This window comes from Pelobates fuscus, chromosome 1 (assembly GCF_036172605.1).
Source record: "Pelobates fuscus isolate aPelFus1 chromosome 1, aPelFus1.pri, whole genome shotgun sequence".
Lineage (NCBI taxonomy): Eukaryota > Metazoa > Chordata > Amphibia > Anura > Pelobatidae > Pelobates > Pelobates fuscus.
In genome coordinates, this window is record NC_086317.1 from 153,000,491 (window position 1) to 153,014,098 (window position 13,608).

The 13,608-nt window shown below is 37.1% G+C and overlaps 1 protein-coding gene across 1 annotated transcript in view; it reads left to right on the forward strand.

Annotated features, from left to right (window-relative positions):
• PLXNA2 (plexin A2) overlaps window positions 1–13,608 on the forward strand; it is a 330,517-nt gene that overhangs the window by 283,168 nt on the left and 33,741 nt on the right. Inside the window, exons 16-21 of the mRNA XM_063450974.1 lie at window positions 3,089–3,256; window positions 9,211–9,304; window positions 9,883–10,122; window positions 10,635–10,778; window positions 10,918–11,152; window positions 13,149–13,291. Coding sequence (XP_063307044.1) covers window positions 3,089–3,256; window positions 9,211–9,304; window positions 9,883–10,122; window positions 10,635–10,778; window positions 10,918–11,152; window positions 13,149–13,291 — 1,024 coding nt within the window. The remainder of the gene's footprint in view (window positions 1–3,088; window positions 3,257–9,210; window positions 9,305–9,882; window positions 10,123–10,634; window positions 10,779–10,917; window positions 11,153–13,148; window positions 13,292–13,608) is intronic.

Genomic DNA, 13,608 nt, shown 5'->3' on the forward strand with positions numbered 1-13,608 from the left:
ATGTAGTCCATAACATCTGGAGTGCTGAAGGTTGCCTATCCCTGCTCTACATACAGATGTTATATGTGTGTATTTCTTCCTTTTTTTTTTTTTTTTTTTTAAATACTGCTTTATTGAAAATAAAAAAAGGGGGGAAAGAACAAATGAACACAGTGCAACCTTTTAGTAGTACTCTGCCTAAACAAAATTTTCACGTGCCAGTCCTATTTTTTTAAATTGGTGTGTGTGTGTTGCCGTATTTTGCTTGTGTTATTTATGTGTGCTGTAGTTGCTGTAGTTGCTCTGTAGTTGCGTATGTGGGCTGTTATATTACAGTATAAATGTTCATAAGTGGTTTGTGGTATTGCGTATGACACCTACGAGTGTGGGCTGTGTATGGGGGCTACTTTTGGAATTGTATGTGGATGATAAGTCACATTGTGTGTTTGGTGTGGTGTATATGCATCGGCTGTTTGTGGTATTGTATGTAAGCGGCTGCTTGTGGGGTTGTGTGCGCGGACGTGGCTTGTCAGTGGCGTTGTATTTGTAGGAACTGTGTGTTTGTTTGTGTGTTGGCTATTTGTGTAAGTGAGAAGCTTCTTCTGCAACACTGTGTAAATATAGAAGTGTTTATATCTAGGCTTTCCTAGAGTCCAGTGGGAATCGGTCAAGAACAGGAACTGCAATACCTGCTGCAGGCTACTCTACTCCAGTGCGGAATCCTGTTCACAAGTGCAGGGAGGAAGTGATCTGAGATCACTTCCTCGAACTGCAGCACTGCATAAATTGAGGATTGTCCCTTACGACCTGGAATCATAGCTCGGTTAGCCTATTCGTCTCTGGCATCCTTGAGTGCCATGCAAAGTCACCTTGAGAGCCATGCATGGCACATGTGCATAGGTTGCTGACCCCTGATATATATCATTGTTTGTATTTGTGCATGCTTTGGTCACGTAAGAAAGCAGGCCTTGGATCTTTATAATAGAGTGAAAGGGACATTTTTTTTTTTAAACTGTCTGTTTGCACAGATGAAAACCAACAGATTTATTTTATAGATTAAAACACAGCTCGTCTTTTTGTCTTGTACTGCTTCCAGACCCATAAATGACGGGAATATGTACATTTGTTGCCTGTAATCTTAAGTATCCCTCTTTGGCCAGTTGTAATGTTCGCAGTCGGCTTTAGATATATAACATTCTATACGAATCATCAGTGATGATAAAAGCATGGTTTCTGCTCAGGACAACATTAGAGATGTTTATGTTTCAAAGCAAGAACACTTGCTAGTAACTGCACTAGATTTGAGGGACACAACATAGAAAACACATAATTGTGTTTCAGCATCTCTTGGCCCTTCTCTGTACTGTATATTTTATTGGTTGATGAGCAGGTGCCTGATTCTCGCAGTCTGTCTAAGTTAATTAATTCCTGGGCCTACGCACACTGCTCTTTGTCAGAGCTGCTCTCAGGTCCTTCCTGGAGTACATTTTGTTTTGCATATTTTAATAATAGCATTCAATAGTTGCAGCAAAGTGAGATCACCCCAGCTTTTGGCTGGTTGGGCATTACGAGAGTTGCAGATCATGGTATGTTCTTTCATGAAAAATAGGATTTAGTCAGGGAATAAAATATGGTAAATCATTTTAGGATCTGTCGTAATTGAGGGTAGCCACACTACATCCCAGAGCTAAGCTATTGATTCCAGTCTATCTTCACCATTCTACATATCTCTAAAATCAACAGGATTATTTACTAAAGGGGAAAATTGTCAGGAATTCTAATTAATTTTCTCCAACCCAGGTATATTTCCAGTTGAGCTATTTTGCCCTTAAATTTGAAATTCTAGACAATTCTCACTTTAGTGAATAACCCTGCAAATGTGTTAACCATCTGCAGTTATTGTGGTATGCCTACCACTGGCAGGTTAGTAGTCACCAGGCAAGCTTGCAAAAGACCTTTGGGTCAAAACGTTGCTGCTAGACGCTGTAGTTCAGATAAAAATGCCTATCTAAGCCTTTGAGTTTCCTTTCTTTGATGACCACTAACTACTTCTTGGGCCTTGGTGCTGGCCGCAGGTTTGGTTGCAGGAAGGCTTTTACTAACGGATTGCGTGCAGTTCCACATTTTGTGTTTTTTACCACTGGCCGGTTGGCTTCAACTGATTAGCATGCCCAAGTTTTAACCCAAAATATTAACACGTCCCACAATTATATTTCAGTGTATTCTCAGTTTGGTAAATTTTGCCCAACGACTTTCTTCAGCCTGTCCAGAGACCCCTGATACATTTTATGATCCCTGCCCTCAAATGAACAGAATATCTAAAGCAATAAAATATGAAAAAGAAAATAAGGGATTATATGAACATGCAATGGGCAAAAAATGTTAACATGCGTTTTTTAAGTACACTCTCTAGTGCACATTAACCCCTGTAACATGCTATTTTGTTTGGTGCACATGGGTACATGCTGGGAAACAACATTATTTCAAATAGAACTTTAAGTGAAAGTTATCACAATGCCCTTTCAGACTAAACCAAAAATGAACTTTAGCATTAGTTAACCTTCAATACATAAAATAAATAATACAGCAGGGTTTTAATGGAAGAGGCTCAATGTTCTGGATTTGGTGTTTGCACTTATGAAATTCTCCTTTCCTCCAGCACAGCTTAATGCAGATTTAATATTTGTAGAATCCGTCATTGGCCCTTTCCTGTGGGTGGAATAATAGAGTATGCGTGGAGATATGGGGAGAAAAAAAATAGGTGGGCGAGTGAGAAATTAAACATTTAATGTTGGATAAAGGCAGATTGTGTGTGCAGAAGTTAGATTAAATAGAGTAGCAAAGTAACAATGAAGCATAAGACAGTATAGAAGAGTAATGCAGGAAAGAATAGGTGTATACTAAATCAAATACTGTTCTACTTTGTTCTTTAAATGGGTCATATTTTTGGAAATGTTGTTCTTTCAGGTGATAAATTTATATCAATATATCATGACGGCCCAAAGGCTGAAAGAAAAAAATAATTGGTCCAATTTAGTGAGTTGATTGATAGATAAATGATGTATAAGCAGACAAATGATAACTTGAAAATATTGTGTTTTCTCTTTAGGAGGTCTCTGAATGAGATAGTGTGTGTAACGGCTCCATCCACACATGGCCTGGGTTCAGTTCATGTATCTGTCAGTGTGGACAGAGCCCAGATCGAGTCTAACTTGCAGTTTGAATACATCGATGACCCAAAGGTTTCACGCATCGAGCCTGAATGGAGTATTGCCAGGTAAGGGGTGAAAACAAACAGAGTTACCGGACACTCTGTTGAATGCGTTATATTTCGTAATGGCTGTAAATGGCGTTGAGTGGAAATAATAGAAAATGTACCAACTGGAAGTAAAGAGTTTAGCCTTATGTGCTGACAATTACAATATTAAGTGTACTTTGTAATGTCCCCCATACCATTAGGTAAGATATGTGGTAAGTCTCAACGATAAGTTTCAAGGGACACTAAAGTCACCAACACAACTTTAGCTTTAAGGAGTAGTGAATTGAGCAGTGAAACTTCAGAGGTTCATGATATGTATACCAAAACTGCTTCATTAAGATAAAGTTGTTTTGGTAAGTATAGTGTCCCTTTAAGAAAATCAGTGTTGAGAAATGAACACATTTTAGCTCCATATCATTCTGTGTATATATATACATATCTTGACTTGAGCATTGTATGGTAATAGCTAACGAATGGAAGTGGATGGTGTTGTACCTTTGTATCATGTGTTTCTGTCTAGAGTGACTACTGCCTGCTAGCTTGATCTATCCAGAAGACAAACGCTAGATCTGGCATAAACCGCAATGCTGACCCACATCAGCCTTCACATAGTCACCAATAATTGAAAGACACTCCCTGACACACAGCATTCAAACTCTCATTTAATGGCTAAGTGGTCCTACATGGCCCTCATTGGATCTCATGTATTTCTTATATCCATTGTGGAACCATCTAGCTTAGTAAGTTCTATAAAAGGGCTGTAGATGTCAGATTTCAGCTCAGGTTGTCTGTACTGTACTGTCTATTTTTCTTGATTGTACAATGCGGCAGAAAATGTGCTTTTTAAATAACAGTAATAGTTATTACAGCTTAGAATTTTTGATAGGCAGCTAGCAGAAACAAACTGCACTTTTTACGTAGAAGCACATGGTTTATTGTGTAAAGACACACCATTGATGATTGTACACTCAAGTATAAGTGAGGTCGGCATGCTTTCTGTCTGCCTAAACAAGTATGCAAGAAATTCTCTACTTGTACATGCAGGTACTATTTAGCAATATTCTGATCAGATTAAGCATGAATATGTAGAATGAAGGAAGATCACTAATTGGCATGGCTATATATTAGACTGTGATAATTAGGTACCATGCGGTATAACCAGTTAGAGTCGTAACACAAAAACAAAGTGGGTAGGAACATTCTATGGATATGTGAAAAGCTGTTGTTCTATTGGTAGAATGATGAAACACAGGGGAAAGACGCCCATTCAAAAAGATTTTGTGGGTAAGGACCAAATCATTGATAATGGTGTCATGATTAAAGTTGTTTATGGGTATATAGACTTATTTAAATAAAAACATTTGAAAAGGTTGAAGTTTTAAAAACCACATATAAATATTAATGTAACCCAATTTACAAGGTAATTAGCCAACCCTTGCAATATCCCAGGGAACACTTTAAGGGTTAGAAGCGTGTGGGGATATCCTGTGGCATCGTGTAGTTTTAACGCAGGGGAATTGCAATTACCGAGTGACCTTTTTCCAATGCAAGCTGCGGCCTTTAAAAGGATCAGTACCACATTTTAGAAGTCCCAGCTTCTTCTCCACGATAATCTTCAACCAAATACGATGCCATAAAATAAAATGCCCACATTCACTCCTAAATAACCTTCATTGATAGCAATTCCACAGATTTTAACATACCATAGGAGAAATCTACCCTTGTAAAACAAATTAAAACCAGCCGAAAACTGCTGCCAGAGGGATATGCAACATATTGTAGACTGCTCCAGCACTGGAAGAGTTGAACATTAATGGACTGAAAATATATCTCGTATTCAAATAGGAAATTGTGCCCTCTACTGCCAATATAACATATAATATATGTGATATTTTTCATATTGCAAAAAATGTTTAGAGGTTCAGTTCGCAGACATACAGACACTGTAAGACAGATACAAATATGTAGAGTAAATATGTCATCAAAGTGGAGAAATTGACAGTGACATTGCATTGGTTTCCATGGTGATTACTTCATTTGTAGAATAATGCTGCACAATTATATATAAACAAAAGTGCCTGAAATCAATGTTCTATGACCACCAAACACCCTATAAAGCATGATTTTAGTGATGGCATGTGGATGAGGGCAATGTCTCGGGAGAGAATATAAGCCACTCTGTTTGGATTTTATTAGGGAAATCAACCCAGTGTGCTTCACATTTAATTAGCATTGGTATAAATATTTGCATTTCGTGTAAGTTCTTTGGATTCAATGACAAACTAACAGTGCTCTCATTATATTTAAAATATGTCTCTTTGGCTCCGTGTTTGGATAGCAATTATAGTAAAAACCAGGGGGAAGATTCAGAAGGTCTTCTATGTTTAAGAGCATAAAACATTTTTAAAACGTGTAGGTTTTCCACTGTTAAGTTCAAAAGCAGCTATAGCTACTTTGAACATAGCAACTCAACAGAATTTCGATTCTGAGAGTGCCAGGCAACACTGGCCTTGTTTATGCTCATAGAGACCAAAGTTATAGTATCCTGCTGAAAGTCTGCTGGTTGAATTGCTTCAGGAAGCCACACTTCTCCAGTTACAAGTGACGGTTTTACATAAATTACCGCTAGTTTCAAGATGGCCAGCTCAGATGGTTCTTTGGAGTCAACAGTACTGCAAATGAATGCCTTGCCTCTAGGCTTGAATTTTTAATATTCTCCGAATATGGGAAAACATTTTCCCATGATGAAAGTTTTATGTAAGTGAATGATTATTGTCAATTATTGCAAAATCCCTAGACAGGATAAAAGGATAAAGACCATCGTTCACAGAACTTAGTAAAATTTATTTTATACTTTTTAACCAACTATGGATATTCTCTGAAGTGTTAGTATATAACTATTAAGTGAAACACTTGTGAAATGTTGATCCAGGAAAAAATCCGATATATTAAAGCCAAGTGTCCAACTGAAGGCCCGAGGGCCTCATTCTGCATGAAATGGTGTTTACACCCCCCCTTTCCAGTGGTTTTCTTCTTTTGCATCATTAATATAAAGGGACACTATATTCACCAAAACAACTTTAGCTTAACAAAGCAGTTGTGGTGTATAGATCGTGCCCTTACAGTCGTGCTCAATTCTCTGCTATTTAGTAGTGTAATCACTTTTTTATACAGCCAGGGGACGTGTGGCTAGGGCTGCATAAACAGAAACAAAATCGATTTGACTCCTAAATGGCAGAGAATTGAGCAGTGACACTGTGGAGGCATGATCTGTACATCAAACCTGATTCATTAAGCTAAAGTTGTTTTTGTAACTATAGTGTCCCTTTAACAGCATTCTGTCCTACAAACTTGACTTCAGAATTATATGCAGAAGCAACTTTTGAAAACACCACAATTAATCAAATAAACATTTCAGGCATTTAGGGGACAGATCGGTCTTGTTAAATGTTCTGTTTCAGTTAATGTTACAACGCAGCATTGATAAACCATAAATACCCAAAGTACAACAATAGTGGGGAGTATTTGCCATGATGGCTTAAATTTACATCAACCCCAGTCGCGTTGCCCTTTTTCAGATAACAAAAATTGATAACAGCCAATAGTTAAAAAAATTTGAGTCTATGAATCCTGGGAAATCTTTCAGATTGTATCCCCCAAAACTGATTTGTAGGTGGGCAACTTTTTCTTTATAATTACAGGCTAGGATCACATACAACTGTGACAATAAAATAGACAGGATTTTTTTTTTTTTTTTAAATTAGTCTTTAGAGCTATAAGAAAACGTAAATGACTGATGCTGCCTAGATGACAACATGGGTGAGCACCAAGTCAGTTTTCAGAATATATATTGTCTAATAAATTGGCATTTAAAGAACATTATCGTGTCTGGAACACAAACATATTTGCTGACACTATAGTTGTAGTAGTGCCAGTTCCTTTTGTCCACCGTTAAAGTTATTCTACTCACCTTTTTCCAACGCCACGTGGGTCTCTTCGCGGCTGGCTCTGCCCCTCAAGTTTGATGGTCATATCCAATCCAATCCATTAGGAAGCTATTGCACAGGTGCAACAAAATGCCACGCTGCACCAATCAGCATCTCCTCTTAGAGATGCATTGAATACAGTGTGCAGCACTGACCCAGGAAGCACCTCTAGTGGCTGTCTGAGTGACTACCACTAGAGTTGTTCCTACGCAGTATTGTAAACACTGCCTTTTCGATAAAAAAAAACTGTGTTTAAAGAAAAAGCCTGCCGGGACTGACTATACTCACCAGGACAACTACATTAAGCTGTAGTTGTTCTGGTGGCTATAGTGTCCCTTCAAATTTGCATAACCAGTCATAACCAGTTAGCTTTATATACTAACTGACTGCCATACGGAAGTCACAAATCCCTTATTTAATTGGTCAAGGGTCCTCTTTAGTATTTATAAATTTGACTTGTTTTCCCATTGCTTAAATTAAAGTCTGCAGGTTAAGTGGTTTGAAAATGGGCTTAATAGATATCTTCTTCTCATAGCGTGACCGCAAACCTTTAGAAACATTATGTTCTCTTATGGAGCATAAGTAAAATGGACTTGCTATTAAGGTTAAAAGTCTTTGATCTCCCATTGACTTGTTTGTATCTATGAAGGCAAATCTCAGTAATGGGTCTCTGAAATGTTCAAGTAAACATCTACAAATATATCTTCCCTAGTCAAAATTCTATTGATTGTCAGTGTTCATGTAATTGATTCTGAGAAGCAATACTATTGACTCTACCCTTTGATGCTATCATTTCTTCTTTTAATTCTATTGACAGAAATATTTCTGAGTCAGACATGTAGGAGGAGGGGAATAATAGTTAAAGCTATGCACTTGATGTTGACATAGTGCCTTGAAATATGAATGATGCCTCAAGTAGAATCTACACTTAAAGGGACACTCCACTGCCCAAATAAAAATAAAACAATGCCCAAACAAAATAAAAATCACTGTTTAGTAGATACACCCCAAATAGAAACGTGCATACATTTTTTTCATTAAGGTATATCTAAAATCAGTTTGCAAAAACTGCAGGTCTCTTGTCTGCTTCCTTTGAAAGCCCTCCCCTATTAACCCCGCCCATACTATCTGTGACTGTCCAATCACAAACTTCCAAATGCAGCTCAGTGAGATAACTTTACAAGGCTGGTGCCCTGGGCAATTGCTTGTCTCTTGAGCTTAGCTCCACTGACCAAAACAGGAAGTAACAGGACCAGTTTCCTGATCAAGACCCACGGGGGTGTAACCAGGTTTATTTATAAAAGTGTCAATTTCTATTGAAATCTGAACTTTTTGTAAAATGGGGGAAAAAAAAGAGGACAATCTATCCATACATAGAGACTTTTGGGGTCTGGAGTGTCTCTTTAAATCCACCTCTTGACACCTCCCTTTTCCAGGGTCTTACTGTTGCCAGTTATTTTCTTAATGCCCTGGGAAGGTTTCTTCAATCTGTGTACCATTGACTTTAGTTAGGCTTATCAAACCCCATCAAACGTAGCCACCTTCTCCAGATGTTGTTAGACTGCAGCTCTTCATCTGCCTCTAACATTGGAAGTTCATGGCTGTTGGAGTTCTGGTTGATAGGCTTCAGTTCTGAGAAATCATATCAAACAGATTTGTGATCCACGTTGATGTTTCTTGTGTAGTTAATAAAACATTTGACAAACATATTGTATGTTTTTGTAGAAGGCTTGGTTAACATTTTATGACTAACTTCAGCTGCCAAATCTAATGTTCTAGTGGTTACTTTTCTGCTTTAGAACAACATACTTAGTGTTTATGTATTGCAAAACTAGTGTATTCTGAACAGGGTGAAACATGTTTTCGATTGCCATGTTATAAACTCATATTTTTATTGATGTTTGCCATGAGCTGAAGACAGGGCATGACACAGCCTGTGTGTTACTTCAGGGGTGCTAAAATAAAATTGTCTTTTTGATACTGCAGTGGTCACACCTCTCTCATGGTTACCGGCACCAATCTGGACATCATTCAAGAGCCGAGAATACGAGTAAAGTTCAACAGCAAGGAATCTGTGAATGTACGCGAGACTTGACAAAAAAAGGCTGAGTCTTATTTTTATAGTGTATAAACAAAATGGTTTAGAGCTAAGACAACCAAAAGAAAACAGAGCTACTGGTTAACTTTTTAGTTAGTCTAAAGAATTTGCTGATAGAATCTCAACTGTGTTATACAGGTCTCCAGAGAGGGCGAGAAAAGAAAATGTGGTTAAAATGTTAACATTTCTTTGCATGTCAATAGTCTAAAAGAAAAATTGAATAGAAATGGATATTACATATGCTGTTCTTCATAAATAATGTGTGAAATAGTTAATATTGTATTTATTTATTTATTATAAAAAAATATATAAAGAAGTAGGTTGCATCATTAGTTACCATGGCAATTCCAATTGCTTTAATTTGTGTTCTGTAGACAGTAGCAAACATTTTAATTATCCAGAACAGGCTAGGCAATCAAAAACATATGTCTATGAAATTAAATTAAAAATATATTTTTTTATTATTGAACAAAAAGGAATTTAATGACATAATGATGAGAAGCCCTGTTATCTCACTCCAGAATGATTTGACAGGATGTTAATTGTTGCTTTCTCTCCAGGTTTGTAAAGTGGTAAATGCTACATCCCTTACATGCTGGGCCCCTGCACTCACCCCAGAATATCGCCCCGGACTGGATGCTGTTGAAAAACCAGACGAGTTTGGATTTATTTTTAACAATGTGCAGTCACTCTTGATCTTCAACAACACCAAGTTCATCTACTACCCCAACCCGACGTTTGAGCTTCTCAGCACCACCGGAGTTCTAGACCAGAAGCCAGGATCTCCCATCATATTGAAGGTGAGTGGGACATCTGTTTGTGTCAAGGTAATGGAAGTAATCATTTGAAAATGGCACATGTGGTTTTATGAATACATTCTTAACTGTGCAATACCATATGCAATTTTAAACATTTAAAGCAATATAGGGGTGTTTTTGAAGCGTAGGCTTTAGCTACATATGTGAACAAATCTAGGAAATCTAATAGGAAGGTATAGGAATAGTTATTAGAAATAAATAGAGAAAAACAATACCTGAAATACAGCTAGCTTTGTGGAGTCATCATAGAAAGAGGGTACAATAGCACTAGTTAGATCGAGAATTGTGTATATATATATATATAGTAATAGGAGGAGCGGCAGGTAATAAAAAACATTAATTATCGTTATTCTGAAATTATTCATAACCTCCACCTAAAAGAGTTTCTGTACACTCTATCGTAGATGTGTGTTTATGTGTACTTAATTTGCATTTTTTGTGTTGATTATTGTGAGTGTGACTGTGTGTAATAATAGACATTGCTTGTTTTGCAGGGTAAGAACCTCTGTCCTCCTGCAGCAGGTGGAGCCAAGCTGAATTACACAGTTCTCATTGGTGAAACACCGTGTGCAGTTACTGTATCCGAGACCCAACTTCTCTGCGAATCTCCAAATCTCACTGGACAATACAAAGTGACAGTAAGTCTGCCATTATCTTGACAGTAATCATCAGGGTATACATTACTATTTCTGCTAGCTTAGATAGATAGAATTGCACTCTGTCTATTTAAGTTCTTCTGCAATGTCCCTGACCATCTTACTCATTCAACTTTTGCAGGTGCATGTTGGAGGCATGGTGTTTTCCCCAGGTTCTGTCAATGTACTTTCCGATAGTCTCCTCACACTTCCAGCCATCGTCAGCATTGCGGCAGGAGGAAGCCTCCTTCTAATTATTGTCATCATTGTACTTATTGCTTACAAGCGCAAATCCAGAGAGAACGATCTCACCCTAAAGAGACTGCAAATGCAGATGGACAACTTGGAGTCAAGAGTGGCCTTGGAGTGCAAAGAAGGTGAGCCTTTTAAAAATGTGCATTTATGATATTAATTAGATAGCTACAAATAATTATCCATGAAGTTGCTGGCTCTCTAAAGAAGTAAAGAACAAAGTCAGAGGAAGCAATCCAAAATTAAAAATGAAGAGTCTTTATTTCAATACAAAGTAGTTTTTTTATGGTCCAAAAAAATTGGTCCAAAAAATTGCAATGCTGGCAAATAGTAAAACCAGTGAACTCTTCTATTCCTCATTCAATTCTATCCATGGTCCCCTGACACTGAGAGGAGGTCAGAGGTTTTGCCCTTTTCTAATATGGAGTAAGTCTTGATGCTGTTTAATGTGTTATTGATTTTGTTTATACGGACAGACCTCTGTATTAAATGTGTCTTCTTTTGTTTTTGCACATGTTCTGCTACACTGAACAACAGCCGTGCATGTAAAAGTTTTTTTTTGTTTGTTTAAGCAGCTGGGTCCTTGGCCTTGATGGTTAGAGATTTCAGTGGACACATTACTGGTGGATAAAAAGCCGCCATCTGCTGTCTGGGCTCAAAGCAAGTCAATGACATTAAGAGCAGAAATTCCTGAGGTTTACAAATAAAATAGACAAAAGTTAGCAATGCAAAGAATGTGTATTTTTATTATTAAATGGCAAACTAGCAAAAAAAAAAAAAAAAAAAAAAAAAGAAATATAAAGAGATAGTCTTAATATGTTTTGAAACTTTTAACTTTCTTTAAACCCTTGTTATAGACAAGGATGATTGAAAGAAAGAAAAAAAAATGATACAATTATTTTTAGCAATATATCAACTATAACAAATATTAGTTTTGCTCATTTTCCTACCTAAAAAATAATATTGTTTGTTTCATAGATAACAATAAATGCTGAAAAGATAATTTAGAGTAAGTTACCACTCACAGTGCCCTAAAAACCCATTACATACCGGTACTTCTAATCCAACTGCAAAAGCGACCATAGGGATCCCACGCACATGCACAGAAATTGGGGCACTTTGCCAAAAGAATCCAGTGAGCCAGTCCTTCTCTATGACACATCCACTTTGAGCAAGTGAGGAAGGGCACCCTCTTTTCAAACCTAGGAGTTTTATAAAAGTGCTGAATTATTTTATAAACTGAGAAAGAGGGACCATTCGGTTAACCTCAGCAACCTCACAAATCATACATTGGCAGGGTTATGCACTAAATACTGAATTGATCAGAGAATGACATATTGTAGATTAAAATAGTTGAATTGAAGATTTTATTTTTTAAATTTAGCCAAATTGGAGAAATCCTGACAATTCACAATTTAGTAAATAACCCAGTGTATATGTTTATATGTAACTTAAGCGGCAGTTGCCATGCACATGTTGTAAGGATAACACAAATGCTTTAAATCTTTCTAAATTGTTTGATGACTTGCACAGAAAATAAGCAATAGGAGGTGATTTATATGAGGGCCCGAGATGCCCACTGCGTAATGAGTTTTAACGGCTGAAATCTGTTGTTAAAATTACCTTGAAAACTGCTGAAATGCTTTAAAAGATATTAATGCAGCACACTGATGATGCTTTATATTGTATTAATTCATTTTAATCTTTAATATTCCCAGTAAGCAATTTTGCTGCAAATACCTTTATTGCAGTGTCTAAAGGCAGCATAAAGGAGCCGGTCCACATGTTTTTTTCCGAAAAGCATTCCATCGCTTTCTACTCTCACATCTTTCTGATATTTCATGACATCACTGACATATACATAACAACAAATATCCTATTTAATATCATTTGTGTTGCCTGCATCTCAAACAAAATCAGGTACTCATAGAGACACACAGAGCTACTATTGAATTCAAAGAGTTACTACAAACACCATGACCACTTCAATGATTTGAAGTGCTCATGGTGCCTGGAGTTTGTATGTGCAGCATTGGAGCACATAATATATGTACTGGGTTTCCCCCATGTGTCCAGTTAATAAATTCCCTTTATTTTTCTTTCTTCTGCTCTTTCCACCAGCTTTTGCTGAGCTGCAGACAGATATCAATGAACTGACCAGTGACTTAGATCGTTCCGGCATTCCTTACTTGGACTATCGCACGTATGCCATGCGGGTACTGTTTCCTGGAATAGAGGATCACCCTGTGTTACGGGAACTAGAGGTCAGTAAAACCCAAAAGAAATCTCAAATCTAGAAACAAGCAAGTTGTTTATTCGCAAGAATTTGGGCAAATATTCTACTAAAGATCTTTTTGATATTTACCATTTATGGCCTAAATGTAAAGGGTTACTCTAAGCAACAAAACCATTACAGCCAGTCCTGACTATTTTGGTGAACTGGAGTCAAGCACTCTCAGCCTTATACTGCCATATAAGGCCTACATTTTATATTTTTGGAAAAAACTTCTAATGCAATTGAATATTTTGGAAAATATTTCGACGTTATTTGATATACTGATTTTTTTATAAACACTATTTT